The 26349-nt window shown below is 57.3% G+C and overlaps 1 protein-coding gene across 1 annotated transcript in view; it reads left to right on the forward strand.

Moving 5' to 3' along the window:
* The first annotated feature begins 6141 nt into the window (after positions 1-6141).
* CSPG4 (chondroitin sulfate proteoglycan 4) overlaps positions 6142-26349 on the forward strand; it is a 35438-nt gene continuing 15230 nt past the window's right edge. The window contains exons 1-2 of the mRNA XM_061158950.1: positions 6142-6315; positions 24956-25119. Coding sequence (XP_061014933.1) covers positions 6228-6315; positions 24956-25119 — 252 coding nt within the window. The 5' untranslated portion in view covers positions 6142-6227. The remainder of the gene's footprint in view (positions 6316-24955; positions 25120-26349) is intronic.

Raw genomic sequence — 26349 nt, forward strand, 5'->3', positions numbered from 1 at the left:
AGTCTGAAATGATGTAAAAAAAAATTTTTTTTTTTTTTTAGAAAAAAATGTTGGCGTCTCAGAGTTCAGTCTTGGGAACTTCCTCTCCCTTTCCACCATTCTCCTCTCTCTGGGAACTCTCATCTCCTCTGTTGCTTCATTTCCATTATCTGTATTCCAACAATTCTCAAATATATATATCTCTGGCTCAGCCCTTCTTAGGAGTTTAAATCCATGTATCTGACAGCCTGCACAGTATCACTTGAGATTCTCAAAACATTTAAAAATTAACATGCCCAGAGTTCTTCTCATGAGATGCCCCTTGACCCCATTTACCTCGATGAATGATGCCATAACCCATCTAAGTATCCAAGCAAGAAATCTGGGCTTGTCCTGGACATCTCCCTTGTCCTTACTCCCCACATCCAATAATCATCAAGTCACTTACAGAGACGATGAGTTCCCAAACGCAGGGCTCCTGTCACTTACCCTTGTGCTTCAGTCCCCAACAAAGTGTCCTGACATATGGTGAGTGCTTAAGAAATGTTTGTGGAATAAATGAATGAGTCAATCCACTGATTGATCAAGAGAAAGGTCACTCCTCATGGGAACAGAGTCCTACTTTCTAAACCCAGACACAGGCCCAGTCTGGCTGACTAGACTACAATTTACATTCATGGAAGTTTGTATCAGTTATCTCTTGCTGTGTAACAAATTATCCTCAAAGCTTAAGAACATAAAAGAGTGATAAACATTTATCATCACACACAGTTTCTGTGGCTCTGGAGTTTAGAAGTGGCTTAACTGGATGGTTCTGGCTCCAGATTTCTCCAGAAGTGGCAGTCAGGAGCTACAGTCATCTGAAAGTATGGCTGGGGCTGGCATATACGCTTCCAAGATGGCTCACTCAGCTGAATGGGGAGTCGGTGCTGACCGTTGACAAAAGGCCTCAGCTCTTCTCCACAGGAGCTCTCTGCAGGTTGCTCACCTGTCCTCAGCTCATGGTGGCTAGCTTTCCCCAGAGCAAGTAATCAGAAGAGAACAAGGCAGAGGTCACCATGTCTTTTGTGACTTTGCCTGGAAATCATACTCCATCATTTCTGCAAAGCCCTGTTGGCCATTCCCTGGTAGCTCACAGGGCAAAGAATCCACCTACAATGCAAGAGACCTGGGTTCGATTCCTGGGTCGGGAAGATCCCTTGGAGAAGGGAATGGAAATCCACTCCAGTATTATCACCTGGAAAATCCCAAGGAGAGAGGAGCCTGGTGGGCTATACAGTCCAGGCGGTTGCAAAGAGTAGGACACCTTCAGTGGCCATTCAGGTCAGCCCTATTCAGTGTGGACACTGACTCCACAAGGTTGCGAGTGCCAGAAGATGAGGGCCATCTTGGAGGCTGGCTTTCACGGTGTTTTCACTGTACACGGACCCCTAGCTAACGGGACCAACAGGGGCTGAAATCCAAGCTATACACTCTTAGGTGAAGTGGGACACGCACTAAACCCCACACAGGCTGAAGACAGCCCTGTCAGCTCATTCCAACCACCTCTTGGTTGTGAGTTTTACCTCTCCTTCAAAGGATTCCTGGGAGATGTGCAGAGAACACAACCCTGGCATCAAGAGTTGCCCTCTTCATAACCAACAGGTGCTGCCCTTCAGTTCATAAAGCCCCTGCGCCTCCGTTGGTGGGCGCCATCCAAGCACCGCAGCAGTTCTAGTTTACAGACGAGGGTGAAGGTGCTGAGAGGTGAAGTGACTCGCCTGAGGCCACACAGAAAAGGCCTGGCAGGACAAGACCTCTGGCTCCTAACCCCACATTCTTTCCACTGCCCTGCCCAGCTGCCAGCTCAGACCATGTCTCCTAACACCCACTGAAGCCTCATCCCCGATCCTAAGCAGGTATTTCTCACCCTTCTTTTAGGAGCCCCACCCCAGCCCCCAAAAGGATCTGCCCCACACTAGACCCTGAGCAAATACGTTCACGAATATTTTCCATCCAAACGAAGACTCCCAGAGGCTCTCTCTGCAGCCAAGCTGAATATCCACAGATGGAGCAGAGCAGGGGTTAACAGCCTGAGCCAATATTTAGAAATAGCACAACCCCAGGAGGAGTCAGCTGCGGCCAGCTGGTCACAGCCACTGAAGCCACAAGCCTTTGTGGACGTGGTGTGGAAGATGAGTGCTGCTCCTGGGAACAGAGGCCCTGAGATCTGGGTCCCCGACCTCCCCCAACCCCCACCTCCCCAGGACAGCTTGGGCACGGGGAGAGCCTGCCCCTGGCCAAGAGAAACCCTGCCACAGGCCTCCCATCCACAGCCCACAGCCGGCTCCCAAGGGCAGCAAACATAACTTTTCAGCTCCTGAACTGTGTAATTGTTGGGAATAGCAGGCCCCACCCCTCCCGTCCTGGCTGTCTTGCGCTTGGAGGAGCCTCATGGATGCCTCCAGCCAGGAGCAGGAGCAAGGCCACTCCTAGCCTAGGCCCTGGGTCAGGGGCCCAGGCCTGGGGCCCACCACCATGGAGCTCCTGGCCATGTGACTTTGGGGTCACGGAATTGAGACCAAAAGCCCCAACTGCACAGTAGTGGCCTGGGTACTAGATCCTTCATGGTGGAAGGCCACTTCCCTGAGGTGAGGACCTGTGCAACGGGAGCTGAGGCTTTGCCCCACTAGGGCACAGCACCCGCCATTTACCCACAATCTGGCTTTGGCCACAGGCTCCCTGGGTGGGGCCCAGGCAGTCAGGGTACAAAACACAGAGGCACTCAGAGTGCCAGGCCCCACCCAAGGCATGGCACGGCCACAGCCACAGCCAGAGCGGGCACTCTTCATCCAAACGGCGTAAGCATGGGGGTGACCGGGAGGACCTGGCCCGCACGCCTGACTGAACTCTGCAGTGGAGAAGCCGGTGATGCGAGGGTCTGTCGTCTCTCCTCCCAGAAGCCCATCATTTGGAGAAACTGAGGCAGAATTTTGACTTCTCCTTCAGCCCTCAGCCGTGGGCATCCTTCCTCATTCTTCAAGTGTATCCTAGGTCTTCCCACCTCTTCCCCCATCCTGGGCACCCTGTCCTGTGCTTTGCTGGGAAGAAATCTACCGAGAGGACAGGAAGTATTGTCTCAACTCGTCGTGCCCCGGGGAGGTGGGGGGGGAAGCGGGGGGGCACTAGGAGAATACAGAGGGAGTCTGTGAAAAGGGAGTTCAGGGTGGGAAGGAAGGCAGGGAGGACTTCCTGGAGGACGGTGAGATATGGCCAGAGAGGCAGGGGCAGTCAGGGATGGTCACTAGGGACACCTGGTCAACCCAAGCCAGAGAAAGTCAGAAGGCAGAGGAAGAAGTTTGAGGATGCTCGGGAGGTCCTGATGGGCTCTACTCAAGATGTGGATGTGGGGGCCTTAGTGGGGGGCACGCTGAGGAGGCTGGCGGGGAGGGGGGACAATTGAGGAGCAGGCACTGCCCGACCATGGCCTTTGTTCTGAGATGATAAGAGGCGGTCAGGGATCAGTTTCAAGACAAAAGGCCTCAACTTTGCGCCAGTCTTCCTGATATGACGCCGCTCAGCACCAATCCGGGGCTCAAATCCCTGGCTACAGGCTGAACAAAGGCCCGGCAGGCTGGCTCCAGGGCCCCAGCATCCCTTTACTGCTAGAGCCTCAGTTTTCTCATCAGTGAAAAAGGAACACTGTCCCCCAACACACACTCTTCCCAAGGTTGTCAAGAGACCAGGTGGATGTTTTGTAAACTGAGAAGCCCGAGCAGGGAAGTCACAGTGGGTTATTACTGCCCTGCCAGTTGCCATTATTTTTCCAGGCCTGTGTTTCTCTCCTCAGCTAGCAACCAGGCAGGGGGAGGCTGCAAGCGAATCCCGACTTGAATCTAAGCTGTGGGTGGGAACTCCGTCTGGAGGCTCCACAGACAGACCAATAACTCCTGGTAGTTGTGGTAAATCTGAGTGGGTGGGGATGGGGAGGAGCTGCGAAAAGATGGGGAGGGGGAAGGATGGGCAGATGGGGTGGCTGGAAATCTCCACCCATATTTTTGATTCATAAAGAAGCAAAAGTCCTCTCCTCCTTTCTTTCTTTTCATTCCTAAGAAGAAACTCTTTTCCTCCAAATGTTGTCTTCTCAGCAGCCCCGGCAACTTGGGGCCCACACTTGGCCCCCACACTTGGCCAGTAATTAGTCCCTAACAAGGACCAGGTACCTTGCGGACTTGGAGAGAAGGAAAAACAAGGGACAAGTATGGAATTGATGGCTTTACTGCCACCAAGACCAGCTAAGCACAGCCCAGCCACCCCAGGCCTCCTAGGGTGAACTAGAGGGGAGTTGTTGGGTTTGCCAAAATTCCCCCAGAACAGCAGCAGCTGGCTTCTAAGTCAATCCCAGCATGCATTTATTGGGTACCTACTGTGTGCAGCTGCCTCTGGAAGTTACATGCAAACTGTGAGACCCAGGGAGGATGTACAGCAGGCCTACAGGGCAAGGAGGGATAAAAAGACAAGCATTCGTTGAGCACCTGCTGTATACCCTGGGCTAGGCACTTGAGGTACATTAAAGCCTTTAATCCTCACAAAGCCAATTTTACAAAGAAGGAAACCACAGAGACATGAAGTGATTTGCTCAAGTTGGACAGCTAAGCAGGAGAGCTGGGATTTGAACCCAGAGCCCCAGTTACCACTGTACTGTGGGCTTGGGGCCAAAGACCTGACTCTACCTCCTAGTAGCTGTGTTTAAGTTAAAGTGTTTATCACTCATTCATGCTCAGCTCTTTGTGATCCCATGGACTGTAGCCCACCAGGCTCCTCTGGCCATGGTATTCTCCAGGCAAGAATACTGGAGTGGGTTGCCATTCCCTTCTGTAGGGAATCCTCCCGACCCAGGAATGAAAACTGGGTCGCCTGCATTGCAAGCAGATTCTTTATCATCTGAGCCACCAGGGAAGCTGTGTAGACTTGCTCAAGTCCCTTAACCTCCCTCAGCCTCAGTTTCTTCATTTGCAGAACGGGGCACAATTTTGTTGCAAACTTTGAAGGGCCATACCCACACGTTAGGGGAGAGGTTGAGGAGAGAGTGAGTGGTGGGATGGGGTTGTGGGTGGGCTAAAGCAGGCAAGGGTAATAGATTCTGATGGAGGAAGGGAGGGGAGACACTCCAGGGGTGCTCTTCCACCCATTCGCTGGGCAAAGAAACCAAGACCAGGCGATGCCAATGCTGGGACTAGACAGAGGGCAAGCAGAGCCTCTTGACGCCAGAAGCTCTACAGTAAGATTGCCCTTTCTTCTGTTTGGGACAAGGCTGAGATTGTTGCCTGGGAAGGAGCCAAGGAGAGCAGGGCCCCAGCCTGAAACTGTTAGGTAGGTGATAAATCCAGGGCCAGATTTCTAGGAGGCCGCCCCAGAGGAAGTTGAAACACCAGATTCAGGAGGCCTTGGGTTCTGGTCCCATAAGACCAGGTACCTACTGTCCATCTGGGGGCCTCTCGAGAACCACTTCCAGCTCTGAGCCAGTCTCCTCCTCCATGAAAGGAGGGCAGGAGTGGTCGACAGCCACTTGGCAGGGTCCAGTTGAGGCAAATGATCCCATGGAGTTGAGGATCCCTCCTGCCTTGTGGGAGAATCTAAAACATCTCTCCTTTACCGACAGAGTCATTGAGGCAGAAAAGGTCAAAATGGCAATGCCAGTGGGCACTTCGCTGTACAGAACTTCAGGCTGGTGCTTCTCTGACCAAATGGCATCCTCAAGACACCTCAGAGGCAAAGCAGCCCCAAAGCAGTCCGTGGGGTGGAGGGCATCTGTCCTTCCTCCCAGACCTGGCGTGAGGACGCCCCGCACCCACAATCCTTGCAAGAGCAGAGGGCAGAGAAGCGAGGGGACCAGCCCAGCTCACATCTCCTCGCAAAGGAGTTCTCCCGGGAGTCCCGGGGAGTCCGGGCTCTTCTGGGATTTTGTTCCGAATCTCTAAGGTGGAGCCTGGGTCTGACCGAGCTGCAAGGATCTTCTCATCCTCGACGGGGAGGAGAACCAGCACGGGCCCTTTAAGACGGCTGGGGGTGGGGGGGCGGCCAGGAGAGCCCCGGCCTGAAACCGGAGCGCGGGTCGGCGCCTGCCCCGCCCCGGCGTTAAGTAGGCGGCGGGACGCCCGGGAGCCCCAGCCCGCGCCAGTTCTCTCAACTCAAAAGACTCCTGCGTCCAAGCTCCAGGCTCCAGACTCCGCTCCTCGCAAGTCCCCGCTGCCCAGCCCGCCGCCGCGATGCGCTGGGGTCCCCGGCTCCCGCTTCCAGCCCCCGCCCTGGCCCTGGCTCTGACCTTCGCTGTGTTGGTGGGACCAGCATCCACAGGTGAGTGAGGGGCCGGAGACCCCGACCCAGACTGGCGGGAGCGGTGGAGGGTTTCTTAGGCAGAGAAAAGGGACAGGAGGACCCAGAAGTGGCCCCCAGTCGGGGAAACAAGGGGGCTGCACTTCTGCTGTTCCCGGCTGGGGTCTCTGTGGGTACCACCCCACCCCCAGGGGAGGCAAGATCCCCAGCGACAGCTTGCTATCTGGGGGTCACGTCGGCTCTGGTTATCTGAGGCTGGCCCCTGGGTCGCTTGTCTAGGGCGTGGCTCTGTGCAGGATTGTCCTCTAGACCCAGAAGGGACGCCCCGGTGCCGCCTGGGCTCCCCATATCCAGCAGGCTCTCTGTGACCGAGTCGATGCCCAAAGGACACCCGGTGACAGGGAGTACCCAACTTCCGACACCCAGGCCAGGAACGGGGAGTGTGCAAGGTGGGCAATGCGGAGGAAGCCACCCTCCCCACCCCGTGTGGGGCCCCGAATTCACCCCAGCCTCCACCTCCTCCAGCATCCTTGGGTCTCCTCCAGCTGTGGCCCACTCTGCCGGGTGTGTTCTCTGTCTTCACCACCACCCCTTCCTCCCCTTCCTGTCTTCTCTCTCCTCACTGAGAAAGCCTAGCTGGTGACAGACAGGACCACCCACTCTTCAGCCTCCTAGAGGCAGGGCTGGCGCCCCTCAGACAGACAGCCCTGGGTGACCCCCTGCACACCTCCCTGACCCCCTGCACACCTCCCTGTCCCAGACATTGGTACTTGACTCCAGCAGAAATGGAATGCCGTCTGAGAGGTGCTAGGACATATCCAGTCTCTATTCCAATGCCAGAAATCCCACCATTATGGCATTCTTCCCTTGGTGAAGGCATGGTCTAGTTATGCCACAAGAACTGTGGCCTCAGGGTTCATCAGTCATTACTACCCATGTATGTATGAATCAGTGCTTCAGCCTACATCTTTCGGGACCATTCCCAAGAACAACTTTGAGCTGAAGAAGGGCCTGAGTCTCCCTTCCAAGGACCTAGGCCACACCCCTCTCCCCATCAGATGGGGAAGCCAGTTAAAACGGACAGTAATCACGCGGTACCCAAAAGGGAAATGAGTCAGGGGAGAGCCCCCCACTGGAATGAGGCAGAGCTGGATCCCCAGGCTCCCTGTTCCCATCCCCAGGAACCCCATCCTTCAAGGTCTCACAGGGTGGGTGATAGGCTAAGCCCCTAGAGAGATGGGAAGGGGGCATCTGAGCTGACTAGAGAGATGGGTGCACACCCAGCCCCCAGCCTCTAGCCAAAGGAGCAACTCCAGGACCCACTTCCTTGGGCTTCAACTGAGAGCCATTCCCAAATACCTTCCGAGCATCAACAATGTGCAGACATTGTGCTGGGCAGTCAGGAGTGCACAGAAATACAGATTGGACTTGGACTCATTCAGAAGGCAGGAAAGCACATTAAAACTCAAACAGCAATTGCTATCATGTCTGCAAAGATCCAGACGAAGAGTATGGTGAAGAGAAATTCGTAGGCAAGCTAGGACGGGACAGAGGGTGATCCTTGAGCTAAGCCTTGGAGGATGGGAAGGCCGTCAGTGAGCACAGGCTCTGAGATGGGTATGAGCGGAGATTAGGAGGCCAGTAGCCTGGCTGGAAGGCATGTATTTTTTAGCACAAGCCAGAAAGAGCCACTGGGGTGGGGCAGAGAAACCTGAAATGGCAAAATGCAGCTCACAGCCCAAGCCCTGCTGGCAGTAGGGAGCCAGCGCAGGTTTTAGAGAGGAGAGCAGCATGGTGCCAGTGGGGTTAAAAACATCAAGCAACCCCTTCCTATAGGAGGGATTTGGAAGTGGTGAGGGGATGGGGGAGCCAGTACCCTCTCCCCCTCCCAGTCTGAGCTCCCCTTCAGCAGCCCACCTCTGTCCCCAGGCTTAGCTCCCTGTCCTGGTCTCTGCAATAGGGGCAGCCCTTACCCGTGGAAGGTATCACTGCCACCCCTCTTGGACACCAAAAGCCTACCCCAAAAGCCTCTGAGTCTCAGGTACCAGAGTGAGGCACACTGGGATGCTTTCCCCGCACTCGTCAACATTCCAGAGCATCCAGGTCATGGGGCCTGAGAGTCAAGCACCTTTGGAGACCACCTGGGCCAACCTTCCAATTGTACACACAGGGAACCTGAGGGCCCAGGAGGGAAGCAAAGTGGTCTAACCCACATAGAAGCCCTGCTGCCCAGGAGGAACCCCCCAGTCCCACTTTGTGGGAGTTCCCCACCTGCATAGTCAGTGAGGCTTGGGCCCCTATGCCAGTGTGCATGATAAGTGTGGTGTCCATTCCCTTCTGAGCCTTATGGGAATCCCGGCAGAGCCACAAGCACTGGGGAGATTGAGTTGGAGCTGATGTGGTTCCAGTAGGGGGGTATAGCACAAGTGAAACCGGGAGGTCAGAGTGGGCACAGAGCATACAGGGCTAGTGGCTTCTGCACCTCTTCCCTGCCTACTGTAGCTGACTTTGAAAGGCAGAAGATGAGGGATGCAAGTGGGACTCAGGAGGGAGTGCCAGGCAGAGAGGGTTCTTGTATCATCTGGGTGGGGGCCCTGAACTGATGGGGGTGTCTTAGAGAGCAGGGCTAGCATGGGGGCAGGGGAGCATCAGAGCAAGGAATTGAGCCAGGGTAGGACTCCGTTGCCTCTAAGGATGGTCTGGGGGACCCTCTCTGACCGGAGACAGAGACAGCCTCTGAGTCTTGTGTATGTGTGTGTGTGTGTACGCTGGGGCTCCAGCCCTCTAGAGCCGGGCAAGGGCCAGTGCCCTCCGCCCAGCCCACCCGGACTCTGAAAGTGCTGTTCCAGAACCAAGTATAGCTGAGCCCCCCTTCCCAACACTCGCCCGCCTGCCTGCCCGGCCAAGACAAGAAGAGCCTTTCAGTGCTGCCCGCCTGGGGGGCCCAAGGAGGGGGCTGCGCCAGGTGGGCCAGGCGGCCAGCGAAGGGCGGGAGGGGAGTAGGGTTTGCAGAGCGCGCAGAGGAAGTGTATAGGGAACTGGGCGTGCTGCCCAGGAGGGGGCGGGTGGGGGGGGAATTGGAAACAGCCCTGATACACACACACATTGGTGCACACAGCTGTGGGCCCGAGAAACCGTGTACACAACCAGCTCCCAGACCTGGGCTGGGTGGAGCCTTCAGGGAAAGAGGTGAGGACAAGATGGGGGGGCAGGGCTGCTGAGCTGCGCTGGGGCTCAGTAAACAAGGGGGCCTTTGGGTCTGGGACTCGAGTCTCCTCCCTTCCAGGTCCCTCGGCTCTTTTACCACCTCTCCCCGACTCCCGTCCCATCCAGCTGCCCTTTTGCTTCTAACACGCCCTTTCCCAGTGTGTGCCCGGTACTATGGTACTATAGAGCCTTTGAGAGTTAAGACTCCTTCTCCAGGGACTTCCCCGGTGGTCCAGTGGTTAAGACTCTGCACTTGCAATGCAAAAAGCACAGGTTTGATCTCTGGTCGGGGAACTAAGATCCCACATGCTTGGAGATGAGACCAAGAAAATATAATAATAAAAGACTCCTTCTCCAGGTACAGGTTTAGAGTGTGTTTCAGAAGAACTGTAGTACCATTATTACTGAATTATGTGAGTAACTTTTGAATGAACTGAATTCATATGAACAATTTTGAACTTGGATTCTCCCTGGGGTAGGGTCTCGTGGCTCTTTCTACTTCTCAGAACGGTCTGTAACTCCCAACAGGGTCCATAACTCCAGAGAAAGCCCCTGAGTGGGCACTGGCCACGTTGTCCTGCAGCCTTATGGCAGCTCTGCAAGTCACGAAACATTCCCATTTACAGATATGGAAACTGAGACTCTGAGAACATCGGGGACTAGCCTCAGGCCACTCTTTGGGCACACGGGCTATGGTGTTCTCACTCACCCCAACAACAGTCACCTTTCCCAGCTCAGGCCAGGTGGGCCGCCCCCCACCAGGGGAGAGAGACAGGTCTTTAGCAGAAAGACAGTCCCCTGAGGACCCCGGATCTCTGTGTCCATCTCCGCAGACCCCTCCAGCAAGTGCCCCTCACCTTTTTAGACCCTCCCCACTTCCTCACGGCACAAGCAGATCCTCTTCAAAAATGCCTACCACCCCACCCCCAACTGCTGGGATGGCAAATGTGGCTTCAGATGCAGGGGAGTGCCCTGGGGCTGCCGTCACGGTGGCTTGGTGGCATGGCTCACCCATGTTCTGGACAGCGCCTCTCCTGTTGACCATTCCTGCCTCCCACTCAGCTCCTGCCCACACCCCTGCCGCTCCCAGCCTGCCAAAGAGCCAGCTCTGCCAGTGCTCATGGGTATCAGCCAGGCGTCCTACCACTGCTCAGGCTAAACTGTTTCAGTGTGTGTCTCTCGTGGCTTAAGTGTCCTGGTGGTCAGTGAGGTGGCCTCCCCTCCCAGACCTCACTGCAGAGACTCCCCAGCCCAGGCCAGCTGCCCCAAGTTGTTCATAGGGAAATCAGGACCCAGAGAGGGCCTGCTGTCTTCTCAGTCAGATAGCAAGTACTTAGCAGGGTGGGTGGTAGGCCTCTTGGCTCCTTGTCCTTGTATCCTGGTTTGGGTGTGGCCTTCCCCATATGGCCAGCAGCTCCCAGAGGGCGGACGTCCCCTCTGCTTTTCTCTGAGGTCACCACGATCTTGAGGAGCCCAGGACGGAGCCCACAAGGGGCATAGAGATCACTGAGCCAACAGAGATTTTCAGACTGTGTCCGAGGTGCTCCGGGACTTTACATTCCCATATCTGGGAATACAGGATGCTTGTGCCACCCTGATTCATCATAGCAGTCCCATGAACATGTGTTTATAGATGGAGGTTTTGTGTAAGATACAGTTTTGATAAAGCGTTCTGTGGCTTTGTAAAAAAAAAAAAAAAAAAAAACTAAAAAACTTGAAAACTAATTAATTGCTTTGAGTTAAAACATTCTGAGAGCAGGGGAGAGTCAGGTCAGATACAAGAGAGGACTTCCTGGCTTTCAAAGAATCCAAATCAAGATTATAGCACCCGCCATGGTTCCACCTGCCTGCAGGACCCAGGGCTTTGGCTGGGCCCTCTCTCTCCCCAGGAGATCAGCTGGGACCCACGTTCAAAGATTATGCTGTGTCCCATTGTCTGGATGGTGAACTAAACCATCAGATAACAATCAATAATCCCTGGGACCCTTCCACCACTGCCAATGCTGTTGCCTACAGCTGGTCTTCTCTCTTTTTCTCTCTGTCCTTCAAGGTTCAGCTCCAGCATCACCCCCTGCTTGGGATGCCTTTTCTAACCATTGATTATTGAGGGATACAGCCTGGTCTGCCACCCTTCTGGGGCCCTACCCTCCATCTCTGTGGGGTTACAGGCCTTTCCCCCCCCCCCACCCTCACCTGGCTGCTGCCCCTGTTCCATGACCTCCATCACTGTGACACCTAGTAGGTATGCGTGCATATGTGTGTGTGTGTGTGTGTGCATGGTTTCACACATGTGTGCACACACACACAGAGTACTTTCAACAGCCTGGCTAAGGGCCTAACAAGGAGAGTGTCCAGGCCCCGAGCCAGCAGCCTGGGGGAAGCCCCCAGCTCAGGACACAGCCCCCAGCTCCACCACCCAGCCAGGGCCCCTTAGCCTGGGCCATCCTGCTCTCTGGGAAGATCGAAGGGGCGGGGAGGAGGAGACCAACTTCCGTTCCCACCTAAGAGCAGCCCCTCCTCCCCATATTTCAGGAGGGGGCAGCTATAAATATCAGTGGGCCCAGGATGTTGATTCCCACGACACCAGCCCCTCCCTGCCGCTTCCCTGCATACAGCAACTGGGGCCCGCGCAGCTCTCCTACAGCTGGAGGCCAGCCAGGCCAGCCTCAGGCCCAGACACACACACACACACACACACATATGCTTCTCACCGTGGTGAGGGAAGGAACGAATCACCCTTTTTGGGCGTCTTGGAGCAGCTCAGAGTAAGCTTCCCTCCCGCCCGCCCCTCAGTCCTGACTCAGTCCCCACCTCTTCCTCCTCTGAATCCTCAGCTCTGCAGGGCTGGGGGAGGCAGGAGGCCAGGCTCACCTGGTCAAGAACACGGTGTTAGAGAGCTCAGAATTCAATTACCACCCAGCCACTCAATGCAAGTGACCAGGCCTTTCTGAGCCTCAGTTTTCTCTTCTCTAAAATGGGATAAATAATTCCTGCCTCTTGTGTGTTGAGGATTTGTCTGGAGTAAATGCTCAGTAGGTGCCTGCCCCTGAGGTTGCTGATATTCCATTATTACCATCTTCTTCTGGAGGGAGGCAGGCCCATCATTGGAGCAGGGTGGGAATGCGGGGTTCCTGCTTAGGAATCTTTGAGAAAGTTTCCAAAGCAGGAGATTGAATGAGGTGGCCCTAGGAGAGGGTCTGTCTGGGGCAAAGTGATGTGGAAAATGGGAGGCAGGCTCCCAGGGGAGCTGTCAAGCCAGCCTCTGCCTGCCAGCCAGCCTCTGCCTGCCAGCCAGCCCAGGACCCTTCAGAAAGGGTGGGGGGGCTACATCTGATTGACTCACTGGGCTGAGGTCCACACAGCCCTCCTGTATGAAGAGAAGCAGAACAGCCCCTCTGAGCCCCACCCCAAAGCCTAATGGCCCCTTGGATAGAAATGATTGAGCCAGGATGCAGCACAACCAATCTGTTGAATGAGTGACCAAATGACTCCTGTCCCAGGAGTAGATGGATGGGGATGGAGAGAAGGAGCAGGCATCAAGACCTTTATAGGATTAGAAGCCTGGAAGCTTGTCTTTTCCCTGCTCTCTCCCCACCCTTCACGGGCTCCTCTGACGGTAGGGGCTGGAGGCCAGGGCCCAGTGATGTGAGATGGTTCCCGAGGAGCTCCTGTGGGGCTATTACTGCCACTCAACAAGCAGCAGTGGCTGCATCTGTAGCAAGAGGATCTCGAATGAAGAACTGAGGATTCTCTCTGCCCTGCCTGGGCTGCTTGGACCCACCAGAGGTATAGGTGATGCCTGAATCTGTGGATATGTGAGATCAGAGTTGGTAGAGATGAGGGAAGGTCTCAGGAAATGGATGAAGACTGGGGTGAGCAGCCTAGGGGAGTGCCAACTGGACAGACTCTCTGGGTAAAGAGCCTTGGCCCCCACAAGCCATGATCCCAGTGTGGGGGCATCCTCTGCCTTCATCCCCTGAACAGACTGTTGGGCAAAGACTAGCCAGCTCCCCGGTAGTGTGCTAATAGAGTCCAGGCTCCTGTCCCCAGCTCAGGCTCCATCTCTGGGCATCTGGCCCTTATACTTCCAGACACTCATCTGGAGCCCAGCTGAGCCCCTCCAGGGAAAAGGTACTCAAACGGGGGCCTGCCCCTCCAACTGTTGACAGCCCTGGAATAGGAGAGATATTGCAAGGACTTGAGCCAGATGTGTGATGGCAGCCCTTGGGATAACTGGCCCTGCTGTGTGGCCTTGGGCAGACCTCTGTCCCTCTCTGGGTCTCTGGGTCAGATGTCCATTCTCCAAGGTCAGCTCTAAAATTCTGATCTGAAGCCTCTTGGGAGCAGGAGAAAGACCTCTGCTTCTATCCAGAGAGAGCCGGCTGCTTGTCTGGGTCCACACAGCAAGGCAGGCTGGGCTTAGAACAGGACCGAGAGGAGGCCCAGGCTGCCAGAGCTCCCTGGCATGGAGAAACCGTTTTTCTAAGTTGGCACAGAGCTCTGGGGTTCTCCTGGGATGAGAGCAACGGCTCCTCTCCACCCCCGGTTCCCATCTTCCAGCCCCCTGGCCCCAGCCCCACCCCACCAAAAATAAACCCAGACCACCCCATCCTGTACCAGCCAGACCCACCCAGCCCCTCCAGAGCCAGTTGAGTCATTGCTCAGAGCTGCTCCTTTTTTAACTGTCTGAGTCACCGGTTGTGGCTATAACTCCATGACACATGACCGGGACTATAGACACCCCCTAGCCCCCAACGGCCCAACCAAGGGAGGGGCCTGAATAGAAACTGGCGGCAGGTGTGAGCGCGAGCCACCGCCTCGGCTTGGAACCCCTCCAGGCCCAGGGAACTCCCCACCCAGCAAGTCAGAACCCAGACCTGTCCCCAGCAGTCCTGGAACAACCCCGCCCCCCTGTTCAGGACAGCCCTTCAGAGACCTTGGCGACAAAGCCCTTCATCAGCTCTGCCCCCACAGCTTTGCTTGCCTCCAGACGGACCCGGGGGCCTCCCAGCCTTAGACTGCCAGGCACACAGGGTCTGCAGCCCTGGGGGTGCTGGGAGTGGGCAGCGGTCTGGCCTTCTGGGGTACAGGCCCCAGAGATGCCTGACTCCTGCCCTTCCTCACCTGGATTCGATGCGCACTAACCAGTCTGCCCAGAGCACCGTGAAGACTCTCTGTGGGACAGAACCCCCACTTCAGCTCCTCCCCGCTCCCTCTGTCTCCCCTCTATTCACCATGTCAGCTGGGCCACCGCTCCACCCCCCACCCCCGCCTCTCCCCGTCTCTCCCCAAGGCCGTCTCTCCATCTCTTTCCCCACCGCTGCCCGGCCCTCTCTGGCTGCCCCATCTCTCTGGCCTGTTCTCTGTCCATCACCCAGTATCAGTGGCAGCCGGCACCCCCACCCTCCGCAGGCCCTTCTCCGCCTCCTAGGCTCCTAGACATCACACACCCTCACCTCCAGCCATTCCCACCACGGACTCTGGGCCCCTGGGACCCATGCTGCGAGAAAATTTCCATCACCCAAGCCCCCTCCTTCCCGCCCCAGAGCGCAGGCTACATCCTGTCCCAGGGAACGTTAGGATCCCTCAGACGTTTCCTTGGAGGCTCAGAAAGGGGGGCAGGGGGCCTGGGAATGGCTCCACCCCCGGCCCCTTCCTGAGCACGGGACTGCACAGCCTCAAACGCCATCCATCTCCTGTCTGTGGCTATGGCCTCCAGCTATAAATAGGGGCTCAGAGTCTATTTTCTTTCAAAACAAGCACCAGACTGTCACCACAGGCCCAGAAAAGCACTCTCCAGCTGGGGCAGTGCCCCACTGCGCCCCAGCCATTGTGTCCCGTCCCACGCCCACCCCACCCCAACCTGCAGGCACTGGGGCCCTGGAGGGCATAGGAGGACTGGAAGCAAGCCTGGAGGTAAGACAAATTGCAGGGGCAGAGCTGGGGCAAGCCTCTTAGGTGCAGCCCCTCCCGGCTGGGTCAGCCAGGGAACACGGCCCCCGCCTGCCCTGCCAGGCCTTCTCCTCCCTTTCTCGCCACCTCCCGTCCCCAGTCTTGTCCCAGAGGCTCACAGTGTTAACAGAGAGAGGTGATAGTCACACAACTCCTCAAGCCACGGTGGAGTCTCTTTGCACCCCAAATGCAGAGAAGGAGCTATGGGCTGCGGGGAAGGGTGGGGAGCCTGTCTTTCCTGAAGGAGCGTGAAGGCATTTCACAGGCAAAAGGGAAAGGAGAGCTTGCTGGGCAGAAAGCCCAGCCTGAGCAAAGGCCGGAGTGCAGACCTGTCAGGTGTGGAGGGAAAACAGCCAAGATCTGGTGAGGCTGGCACCTTTGGGTGTTTGGAGGAGTGAACAGGAGAGCCTGGCGGGGTGGGGACAGGGTCACCCAGCACCTTCAATGCCACACCAGAGGTCTGGGGCTTGGTGGGAGGCACTGGGGAGCCATAGAAGGCATCCAGGCAATCGAGGATGATGGAGCGACTCAGTTTAGGCTAACTGTGGCTGCGATTAACAAAGGGAGGCAGGAAATTCATTAAGCCAGGCGAGGGATGGTGACCATCTGTCTTGCGGAATGACACAGAGAAGCAAGATGGGAGACACATTTGAAGGACGATGCAGGGGCTGAATGGATGGGAAGTTCATTCAAGGTCAGGAGGAGGGAGAGGGTCAGAGCGACTTTCAGATTTCTGCCCAGCAGCGGGTGCCTGTGGGCCCGTCACTGGGTGGTGAGCAGGTTGGAAGATAGATGATGCTGAGTCTGGCTTGAACAAGTGGGCTTGGGTTTGGGGGGCTTCCCATGGGTGTTCCTGGTGTAAATGTCCAGGGGACATTGGCAGGCAGGCCCAAGCCCTGGAGACTTGGTGCTGGAGACAGAGCTAGGCGTACCAGAGCAAAGACGCAGTGCCCAAACCCCGGGAAGAAGTGGGGGGCTGAAGAGAGGGGGCCAGAGATGGGGCAGAGCTCAGTGGGTGCAGACAGGCTGGAGAGGTCTACAGAGCCGGCAGGTGAAGGTGCTAGACTCGGAACTATTCCAAGAGGAGTCAGGCCTGCCCAGCGGTGGGGCAGGGGGTGTCGGGCTGGGGATCTTGGTGGATCCTGGTTAGCACAGAGTTCCCCAGCCAGGTCACTGAGGTTTCCTGGTCCACCCTCTGAGGCCACACATTCCTGCAGGCACAGCACCAGTGCCAGGGACTTGCTTCTCAGCCTGTCTGCAGTCAGACAACAGTGCTGGTAGGAAAGCCTTCCTGCGGGCATGTCACCATCATTGTCCCTGCATCCCCTTGGGCGCCGACGTTTGCTCTGCTGGTGCATGTGTGTGGGCCTTCAGGATGGCAGATGCACTGACCTGTGGATACAGGCGCTGGGTCCTGTCCTCCAGAGCCTCCAGTCTAGCCAGGCCTGTGGCCACTCAGGCTGGAGGCGGCTCTGCTCTGCCTGCTGCAGAAATCACACCTCTCCACCAGCCACTCTCTGCTGGGCTGGGCTAGCCAGAGGCCAAGGGTGTGTGTATAGGTTGGTGGGTGATCCCTGATCCAAGCCTCTGCTTCCCCCAGTCTCCTGGATGTGAGACTTCTGTCTGTGGGGTCACCCCACTCCTCTATCATATATTTCAGGCGGGGGAACTGAGGCACAGATGGTGGTGGCTTCTCCGAGGCACTCGGCCTGTTGAGCACAATCTGAGCCAAATGGGTCCAGGCCTCTGTCCAAAGCCACAGTCACTGCTTCCAGTATCCCCATCCCAGCTTGCACACTCACTGTCTCCAAGATCTGCCTGCCAGGCTGGGGGAAGCCCTGAGACATCTCTCCGGCAGCCCTGCCCTCAGCGGTTTCTCAGCCCAGAATGATGGGGAGACTTGGAGATGAGCAACAGGCTTCCAGGCTCTGGCTTCTGGCCACGACAGGGGCTGGCCCACCAGAGAGCCCTGTCTCACCCCGGGCAGAGCCAACACCCCTGCCTCTCCACCCTCTTCTCTGACCTCCAAGACCCCAGTGGGCATGAGTAGCACTTATCACTGGTTTCTGGAACGTGCCTCCTTCAGCCAGCCTTGAAGAAGGTCCTTCCCTGGCCCTGCCGGCCCCAAGCCAGCCACACTGGGAAAGGCCGGCTGCCAAACCACCCATGGCAAGCAGATGCTCCCCCGCCCCGCTCACTCCCTCCCACCTCCACCCCCAGCCCTGAGAGAGGGAGCCCCCTAGGACAGGAAGGGAAGGGAAAAAGTGTGTCTTGCCCAGGCAGGGGGCCAGCTCTCACACCCTCCTCCCCCTGGGGCCAGAAGCAGATGCTGCACTTCCGATTCACAGACAGTGACTAACCCCATCCCCTCTGTGCTTCTGTGTGCACACACCCCTCCCTGAATCCACAGCACCCAGCTCTAGAGCTGCATGCACGGGGGCTTGAATCCCAGCCCTGCCGCAGCCCATCTTGACACCCTAACACAGACGACTGCCGTCTTCAAGCCTCAGTTTCCTCACCTGTAAAATGGGAGCAACCTCACAAGGACCCTGCTGGGGCCTGGGGGCTGCAGGCCCGATGCCAGGCAAGGGTCCTTCCCTCTCTTTCTTCTCAGCCAAGGTCCGCTGAGATGAGGATCCCACCTTGCTTCTGCGGCCAAGAAAGCCGGAGGGAAGGGGATGTAGAAAAGGGCATGGAAATCCACCCAGCTGCCCTAGAAGGAGGCAAATTACAAGGCAAGGAAAAGCCGCTGGGAATTGCTTCGCACTGCGGCCGCCCCACCCCAGGGAGCAGCAGAGGCTCCACAAAGACTTCTTTGAGGGCCCTGCTTCCTCCCCACCCCAACCCTCCAGCCTGGGTGGACTCTGGGCTGCTGCTTCCAGCAAAACCTCTCATTTTCCCTCCCACTTCCTCTGTGCCCCACGTGGCCCCAGGGTTGGGACACGTGACTGGGCGCCCAGGGCACCAGCCTTGCCCCTGTTGGTGCCTGTGGACCAAGCTCGGCATCTCCCACCCCCACCCATCCCCTGCTTCCTTTCCTGGGGTGCTCACCTTCCACAGGGGGTCCGTGAATTGGAAATGCTCCCCAGCATATGCCGCTCAGCACGGGTGGCCTCGGATGCTTGATTAAATGATAACCAAGGCCAATGACCAGGGTCGGAGATCAGCCAATAGCTAAGGAAACTATTATCCTGCCTTGGCCTTTTGGGCCTTGCAAGGAGCCAGAAAGGCAACTGAAGAGGTTAAGTACCCCGAGAGGGAGTCTTAGAGCTCGAAAGTTCTTAGAGTGAGGAAGGGCGGGGTCATCTTGACCCCATTGAGGTCTCCATAGTGTTGAGATGGGGAGGTGGGCAGGAGGACCTTCCCTCATAGACCTATGCTCTATGGAGACAGCTACTGTCTCCCAAGAAGGCTGCTTTTTTAACTCCCACGAAAGTGAAAGTGAAAGTTGCTCAGTCGTGCCCGACTGTTTGCAACCCCATGGACTGTAGCCTACCAGGCTCCTCTGTCCATGGAATTCTCCAGGCAAGAATACTGAAGCGGGTAGCCGTTCCCTTCTCCAGGGGATCTTCCCAACCCAGGGATTGAACCCAGGTCTCCCACATTGCAGGTGGATTCTTTACCCTCTGAGCCACCAGGGAAGCCACCACGGAAGTTGACTCCCATCATCTATTGTTGTTCCTACGGCTATGGCTTGCAGGCCAGGAGAGGTGCGGGTGGTTGGCGGGCCCCTGGGGTGGCCCTGGGTCAGTCCCTGGCCTGGAATCAGGGTAGCAGAGCCAGTGCCATGAGCACTGTGGGTCTGCAGGCGTGTGAGCATCTCCTAGGCGCCAGCCCCACAGGTGCTGAGCCATCTAGCCTTGGCTCTGTGACCCCAGTGTCATCACCATGCGCAGGCTACGCTGTCCTTTTGGTCTGACCTGAAGTCATCCCTCTAACTTTCCCCCTTGTTATCTTCAGTGGAAACAGCCTGGGTGGAAGGTCATAGCTCGGTTTGGGACGGCTGAGGCTGGGGGGACTGTGGGATGTGATGAGGGAAGGTCAGGCACCTGAGTAGGTGCGAGGACAGCTTCTCCCTCACCTGGGAGCCCTGGGAGCAGCTGTAGCCAGGGAGTCATGGTCCAGCATCCAGAGCCAGACTGGGTCCAAGGCACCGAATCCTCACCTGCCCACACTCACCTTGACCTGCCGTGATGCGTGGCGCTGACCCGCACTCACACACACTCATGCCCACACGCAGCCCACTGAGGTCGTTCGGGAGTCTACCGTGCTCTGTGGGGTCAAGTTCTCATCCCCACACTTTCGCTTTCCCAGCTCTGAAATGGGAGGGGGCGGTGGTGGGAACATCGGCCTCACTGGCAATCCTGGGGGCGGAAGCCCTGGTTCTGAATCAGAGGGAACTTTCCACCCCACCCCGGCCTCCCCAGAGGTTCCCTGGCTTGGGAACAGAGTGCTGGTGAAGAAAAAATGAGTCCCTTGGAGGCGCGAGGAGGGGATCAGGCATGAGGTCCAGAGAACCTGGGTGACAGGGCACAGCGCCCAGCCCATCCCTGGCATCACAGGCCCAGCTTTCAGCCCTCAGGTGGGCCACACACACCCCTCCCCGAGGGGAGACAGAGAGCCCTTCAGCCCTGCCTTGGCGCTCTCCGCAGCCCCTCAGACTCCCTCAGAGGGACTCTCCCAGCCTCACTGCTGCCTACCGAGGATCTGGTTAGAAACAGGATCTGTCACCCCTGGGGCCAAACCCCGAGAGGTCCTGGAGGAGAAGCCCAGCTTCACCCCAGAGTGGGACCCCTCCTCCCCCTGCTGGCTGGCAGATCTCCCCGCCTCCTCTCCCTCCCTGCTCCTGTCCCACATCCTGCCCGCTCTCTCTTGGTTTTTCTTCCTCCATCTCCTACTTCAGGTCTCCGTCTGGATTCCTGAATTCAGTCTTTGTGGAGGAGGGGGGTTCTTATTTTTTAAGCTCACTTTTCATACCTTTCTCAGGCTTTCTGTGTCTCTCGGCTTCGTTCCCCTTTTACATTCCCATGGCTACGTTATTATACTGGTGAATGAATGGTGAATGAATGAATGTATGGGTTCCCACTTTTCTCCCCGCCCACCTCTCACCTCCTGCTCCATCTCAGCATCACTAGCTGAATCTCCCCCACATCCACTGGTCCAGGTCTCCCACCACCCCACCCTTGACTACAGGGCCAGGCATTCCCCACCAGCCATCCTGCCCAGCAGCTCTGGGCTCCCAAACTTTCTCCCTTATAAAGTCAGGCGGCAGCAGACACCCAGGAATGCTGCTGCTGCCCATGACGCATGCCGGCTCCAGGGCCGCCTGGCTGCCTCCAGGCGACCAGGAATGTGATGGAAGCAGGGCACACAGAAATTGATTGCCCGAGGGTGGGTGGGGTGGGGTGCCCAGGCAGGCAGCGTTCTGACAGGTGGCAAGGCCCGGAGCTGCAGGCTTTCTGCTTCTGTCAAATTGCTTCTCCTCTGAAGCCTCAGTTTCTGTCTGGTAAATGGAAGCCAAGTGCCCTCCTCCAGGCAAGGGCCACAGAGAACCTTGATATTGTGCAACCATCACCAAGGGCTGGGGGGGTAGGTCTGGCTCTCTGGACTGTCCTAAGGCAAGGGTGGTACCCCCAGTTACAGCCGGGATGGGAAGGGGAAGAGGGGGCTCCGAAGACCAAGAGAGGGAGAGAAGTGGATGAGCAGAGGCAGAGACAAGGGGGTCGTGGGACAGAGACAGGGAGAGACAGACTTGGCCAACCCCAGGGGTTCTGAGGACCTGGAAGGAGCTGGGTCTACAGCAGCCCCAGGACTGGAAAGGTACCTTTGCTTGAGCCCCTGCCCCTGGCCAGCCTGGGGGGTGGTTGGGGAGCCCGTGAGAGACTGAGAGGCCAAAATCCTGCTCTCAGGCAGAGGGTTGAATGCTACGATGCAAGTAAGCCTCATGTTTGGGGTCCCCCAGGGACAGGGACCAGGTCCTCACTCATAAACATCCTAGGAGTGGCCCAGGGAGCCAGGAGATGCCAGCGTAACCCATGCTCTGCCAGAGGGTGGCTTGTTGGGGGACCTTGGCCTAGGCTTCACCTCCATGTGTGAGGAAGGGGTGCGGCGGGGATGGAGACAGACTCTTTCTGTGCCCTCGGCCCTCGTCTCAGGAAGAGGGATGGAGGCGCCCGCCCCGGACCCAGACAGCAGCGCCCTGTTCGTGGGCAGGAAGGGCGGGAAGCTGTGGGATGTTCCACCTTCAGCAAACCTCTCGGGCGGATGGGTGCCGGGCGGGAGGGGTGGCAGCCCTCCAGGAATACACTGCCCCTTTCATGGAGCCCAGAGCAGCCAAGTCACGGCAGGCGGGCACCGAGGGGCAGGACAGGCCTGGGCACAATCATTGCTCTGTCCTGGCAGCTCCCGGCCCACACGCGCACACATGCACAAACACACAGCCTTACGCAAACCCAAAACACACTCCCAGCAGCCACCCACACACTGGCACACACAGGCGAGTATACATCTCCGCAGCCCCGGACACCCGCCTGTGTACCTTCTTCCAGGCAGTGAAACCCGTACCTGGGGCGCTCCTCCTGCCCCTCCTGCTTGTCCCTCGGGCCCTCTGAGGCATCCTGATCCCCCCATGCCAAAAGTTTGGAGCTGCCCAAGCAGCCCACACCATTGACCTTCTGCACACTCACCTTTGAGAGCAGACCTCAGGCCAGAAAGGGACTTTCAGGACTAAGCCCTACAGACAGGAGTGGGAGAGAGAGTGGGAAGGGGTGCCCATTTTACAGAATGGTGACACTGAGGCCTGAATTGGGCTCCTTCTCGCCCAGAGGACAGCCCACATAGCTGCTGCAGGCCTAAACTGGTGTTTTGATGAATCATGGGTCTTCTTGACCCAGGAGAGTCAAGGCCAGGCCTCCAGGCTGTAATGAGGCCTCCTCTCTCCCCCTCACTGCCCTGGCATCCCTATCAGGCTGCCGAGCCTGGTGTGGCCCCTGCTGCTCTCCTCTCTACTCCTCTGTCTTCAACATTTCCAGAACCTGTACATCAGCCACTTGGCCTTGCTTCCCTCCGAGATTGCCCATTTCCCTCCCTCTCCTCTGCATAACCCTCACCTCCCCCAGGAAGCCCTCCAGGACTGATTCCTAGCTCATGCCGTCTTTATCCTGCCTGCCTTCTCCATTTGAAGGCCCTCTCCAGCTGCTCCCCCGGCCCACCTCTCAGGACAGGGACTCTTGGTTTTTACCACTGCCACCCATCAGAGACAGTTAGAGAGGCGGCAGAAGGAGACCAGGAGATGGGGGGAATGGCGCTGTCAGAGTTTCCAAAACCGCAGCCAGCAAGGCCTCAGAGGCCTCTGTTGGGGCGAGGGGGCTTCCCGGCCTGTGCGCTGCCGGCTGCACAAGGCAGCCTGTGTGAGCCCTTCCCGCGTGGCCCCACAGGAAACAGCACGGCCCAGCCCCTCAATGGGCCCATTCAGACCCCAGCTCTCTCTGGAAAGTTCCTCTGCTTCCTGACGCCCTCCCGCTCTGGCCTGGAGAACCGGACCAAACAGGCTGCCACTCCCCCGCGCCAGGAGGGCGCTGCAGGCAGGTGGTTCAATGGTTAGAGCCAGCCAGCTGCTTCACTTCCTGCCTGGTCCCCAGCTGGACCGCACCCTGGCAGGTTGACACCCACCTTTAGTGAAAGGGAGCGTGGGTGGGGGCCTGGGCTCACTCGCACACAGCTGGGAAGCAGAGGGGCCCCCAGCCAGTGCAAGTTAGGCCAGTGAAGGTTTAGCAACAGGCTCTCCGGGAGAGAGGGAGCCCTGATCGATGTGTTTTGCCTCTTCCTGTGGTATAAAGAAGCTCTCTGGGCAGCGTCACCTGGCTTACAAAATTCCTGAAAGTGTTACGGTCGTCTCTTGCCAGCCACTCTGAGCTTTGCCATGGTGGTGGCTCCATCCTACGGGGGGCCACCTGCCTCCGCTCCTTGCCTGTGGCTGCCCCCATCTTCGTGTGCTGCATTTTGTTCCTCAGAATCTGTGGTCTCGCAGATTAAACAGCCCTGTAGGCGCCTGCCAGCTGCCAGTTCCCTGGTCTGCCCCTCGCGGACGCCAAGGTGTGCTGGGTCCACCGAGCCGTGTCGACCTAGATGGCTTTGTGATTTTGCTTTGATTTCTTTAGCTTCCTAGAGAAGGCTCTGGTGTGGCTAGCAAGTGCTGGCAAGAGGGGATAAGTAGAAGGGATTTCAGCTCAGCCTGAAGGGGAGAGCTTCATCTTTCTTGGGCATCCCTCCATCTCTACAGGCTGTGTTGACTGCCTTTAGGGCACACGAGTCTGGGACTCCTCCAGTGGCTGATGCAGCTTCCTCAGGTGCAGGTTAGCTGGCTCAGGCCCCCTGGGGAACAGCGCATAGATGGCTGGTGTCAGATCATCCCTAATGAGGCCAACAGGCTTGACTGACTCACAGAGGATTTAAGAGAAGCCCAAGGAGGATGAATCATCTTTTTAACCCCCTCCTGTCTCCCCTTACCCCACCCCAGCCCTGGACATCAAGGGGGCAGAGTCAGTAATATATTTGGCACTAGTCTCCATGAAAGGAATGGACCAGAAATTGTGGCAGCAGTTTAGAGGCCAAGGGAAGCTCATTTGGAGAAACTTCCTGGAGGGGGTGACAACGTAAAAAGAGAAGGCGTCCCAGTGTAGGGCCTACACAGTGACCCTGGGAAACCCCAAATATGACCTCCTGTCGTGGGAGGCCCCATCAGACCGTCAGCCACTCCCAGGCCTTGCCTTCAGTCTGAGACCCAGGCTTGGAGAACTCAGCTGAACCCTGGCTTCCGGGCCACGGTGGAAATAATGGGGCCGGATCTGACAGCTCACCAGGGACCATTAATATCTAAGCAGCAGGAAGCAATACAGGGTGATGGAGGAAGCTTTGGCCCCTTTTGGGTCTGGCATCACACATGGTCTCCATCTGGGCTCAGAGCCTTTGCTCTCGGGTGGACTCACCGCCACCAGGGCTCAGCCTTGGCCAGCCAATCCAGGAGCTAAGCCAGATGGGCGCCTCGGAGAAGGAGTCTGATCAGGGGTCAGTTTGGGTAGCAGTGGTTCTCCTAGAGCTTCACTCCTGGGGGTTGTGGCCATCGGGCCCGTTGATTAGGCCAGTGATGGTTTCCCTTTGAGCCAGGAAGAAGCCAGACCCCGGATGCGGATTCCTCTAGGGCCCAGGGGAAGAGAGCCAGAGCTGGCAGAAGCCTCTGGCCCCAGAAACCCCCGAGGAGGAGACCTCGATGCTTGGGATTGCTGGGTCTGACCTCCTTCAGAGCCAGGGTCCGGGCTGGACATGAGGCGAGGCCATGCCTTCTGGTGCCAGGACCAGCAGAGGCCACGGGGGGCACCGTGGAGAACCGTGGGGGAGCCCTGGCCTGAAGCGCTGTCCCTACCGCCCAGCCGTCCGCCCTGAGGCACCTTTCCTCCTCCAGGCACAGGGCCGCACTTCATCACAGCTCTCTCTTGTCACACAGCCTCCTTCTTCGGAGAGAACCACCTGGAGGTGCCTGTGGCCACAGCTCTGACTGACATAGCCCTACAGCTGGAGTTTTCCACGGCCCAGCCTGAGGCCCTGCTTCTCCTGGCGGCAGGCCCGGCTGACTACCTGCTCCTGCAGCTCTACTCCGGGCGCCTGCAGGTCAGTGACGTCGCCCTACTGGACTCCTTCTCTAGCTTCCAGTGCACCCCCCACCCACCAACTGTGACCTTGTGCATGTCACTTTCACCTTGAGGCCTCCAGGGCCCCCCCGCCCCCACGGTGAGATGGACAGAAGTGTGAGCCCCCTCAGGAACCGGCTCTGCCCTTTTGCTCTCCAGCCACGCTTCTCACCAAGACCCCTCGCCGGCCCTCGGTGTTCTGAGCACCCTGACTGCTCTCCATTCTCTGCCATCCCATGGTCTCTTGCTCTTGGCAGGCCTTTGCTCACCACTCTGCCTGATGCAAGCTTCATTCATTCCCTGCACCTGCCTCACTCCAGCCTCTCCTTGAAGTCTCAGCATGGGCACCCCTTCCTCACCTGGGCGGATTCCCCTCTCCTGGGTCCCAGCACCCCTGTGCATTCCTCTGGCAAAGCCCTGGCCACCCTCTATCACTACTATGACAGTATCACCACTGTCTGTCGGTGATGGAACAGCCAGGAATGCTACTGCTGTTCAATCGCTAAGTCATGTCCAACTTTTTTGTGACTCCATGGATTGTAGCCTGCCAGGCTCCTCTGTCCATGAGATTCTCCAGGCAAGAATACTGGAGCAGGTAGCCATTTCCTTCTCCAGGGGATCTTCCTGACCCAGGGAACGAACCCGTGTCTCCTGCACTGGCAGGCGGATTCTTTACCACTGAGCCACCTGGGAAGCCCCACAGCTTCCTTAATTTTATTTCATCGTTCAAGTCACCACAAGTTTTATTCAAAAAGAGTCTTCTGGCCGTCTCTGGAGGCTTTCCCCTAACCATGAAGAGTTTGAGGACATGCAGTCTTAGTCCACCTTTGGGGGAGCCATCTGTTTCCACACTCCAGTGGGGAGAGGACTCTGGTCCCCAGTCCATCTGATGCCGCCATTGCCTCTCACTGCCACAAGGTGTCACTGTTGAACATGGCCTGGTACACCCTGGCACTGATGTTCTTTCTTCCTGCCAGGTCTATTGATGCCCCACTCCTAGAAAGGGGCTCCGTACACGGACTCCCAAGGCCATAAGTTCCTAGTGCTCTGCTCTTTCAGTTTCCATACTCTGCCGCCACCCATTCTACCATCTGGCTGTGGGAGCCCCGCACCAGGGCCAGTTCTGGGGTCAATGTCCTAGAGACAGAACCATGTCTCTCTTCTCTCCCCAAGGACCCCCACCTTGGACAAGTCAAAATACAGAGCGTGT

Source organism: Dama dama, chromosome 13 (genome assembly GCF_033118175.1).
Source record: "Dama dama isolate Ldn47 chromosome 13, ASM3311817v1, whole genome shotgun sequence".
In the NCBI taxonomy this organism is placed as follows: domain Eukaryota; kingdom Metazoa; phylum Chordata; class Mammalia; order Artiodactyla; family Cervidae; genus Dama; species Dama dama.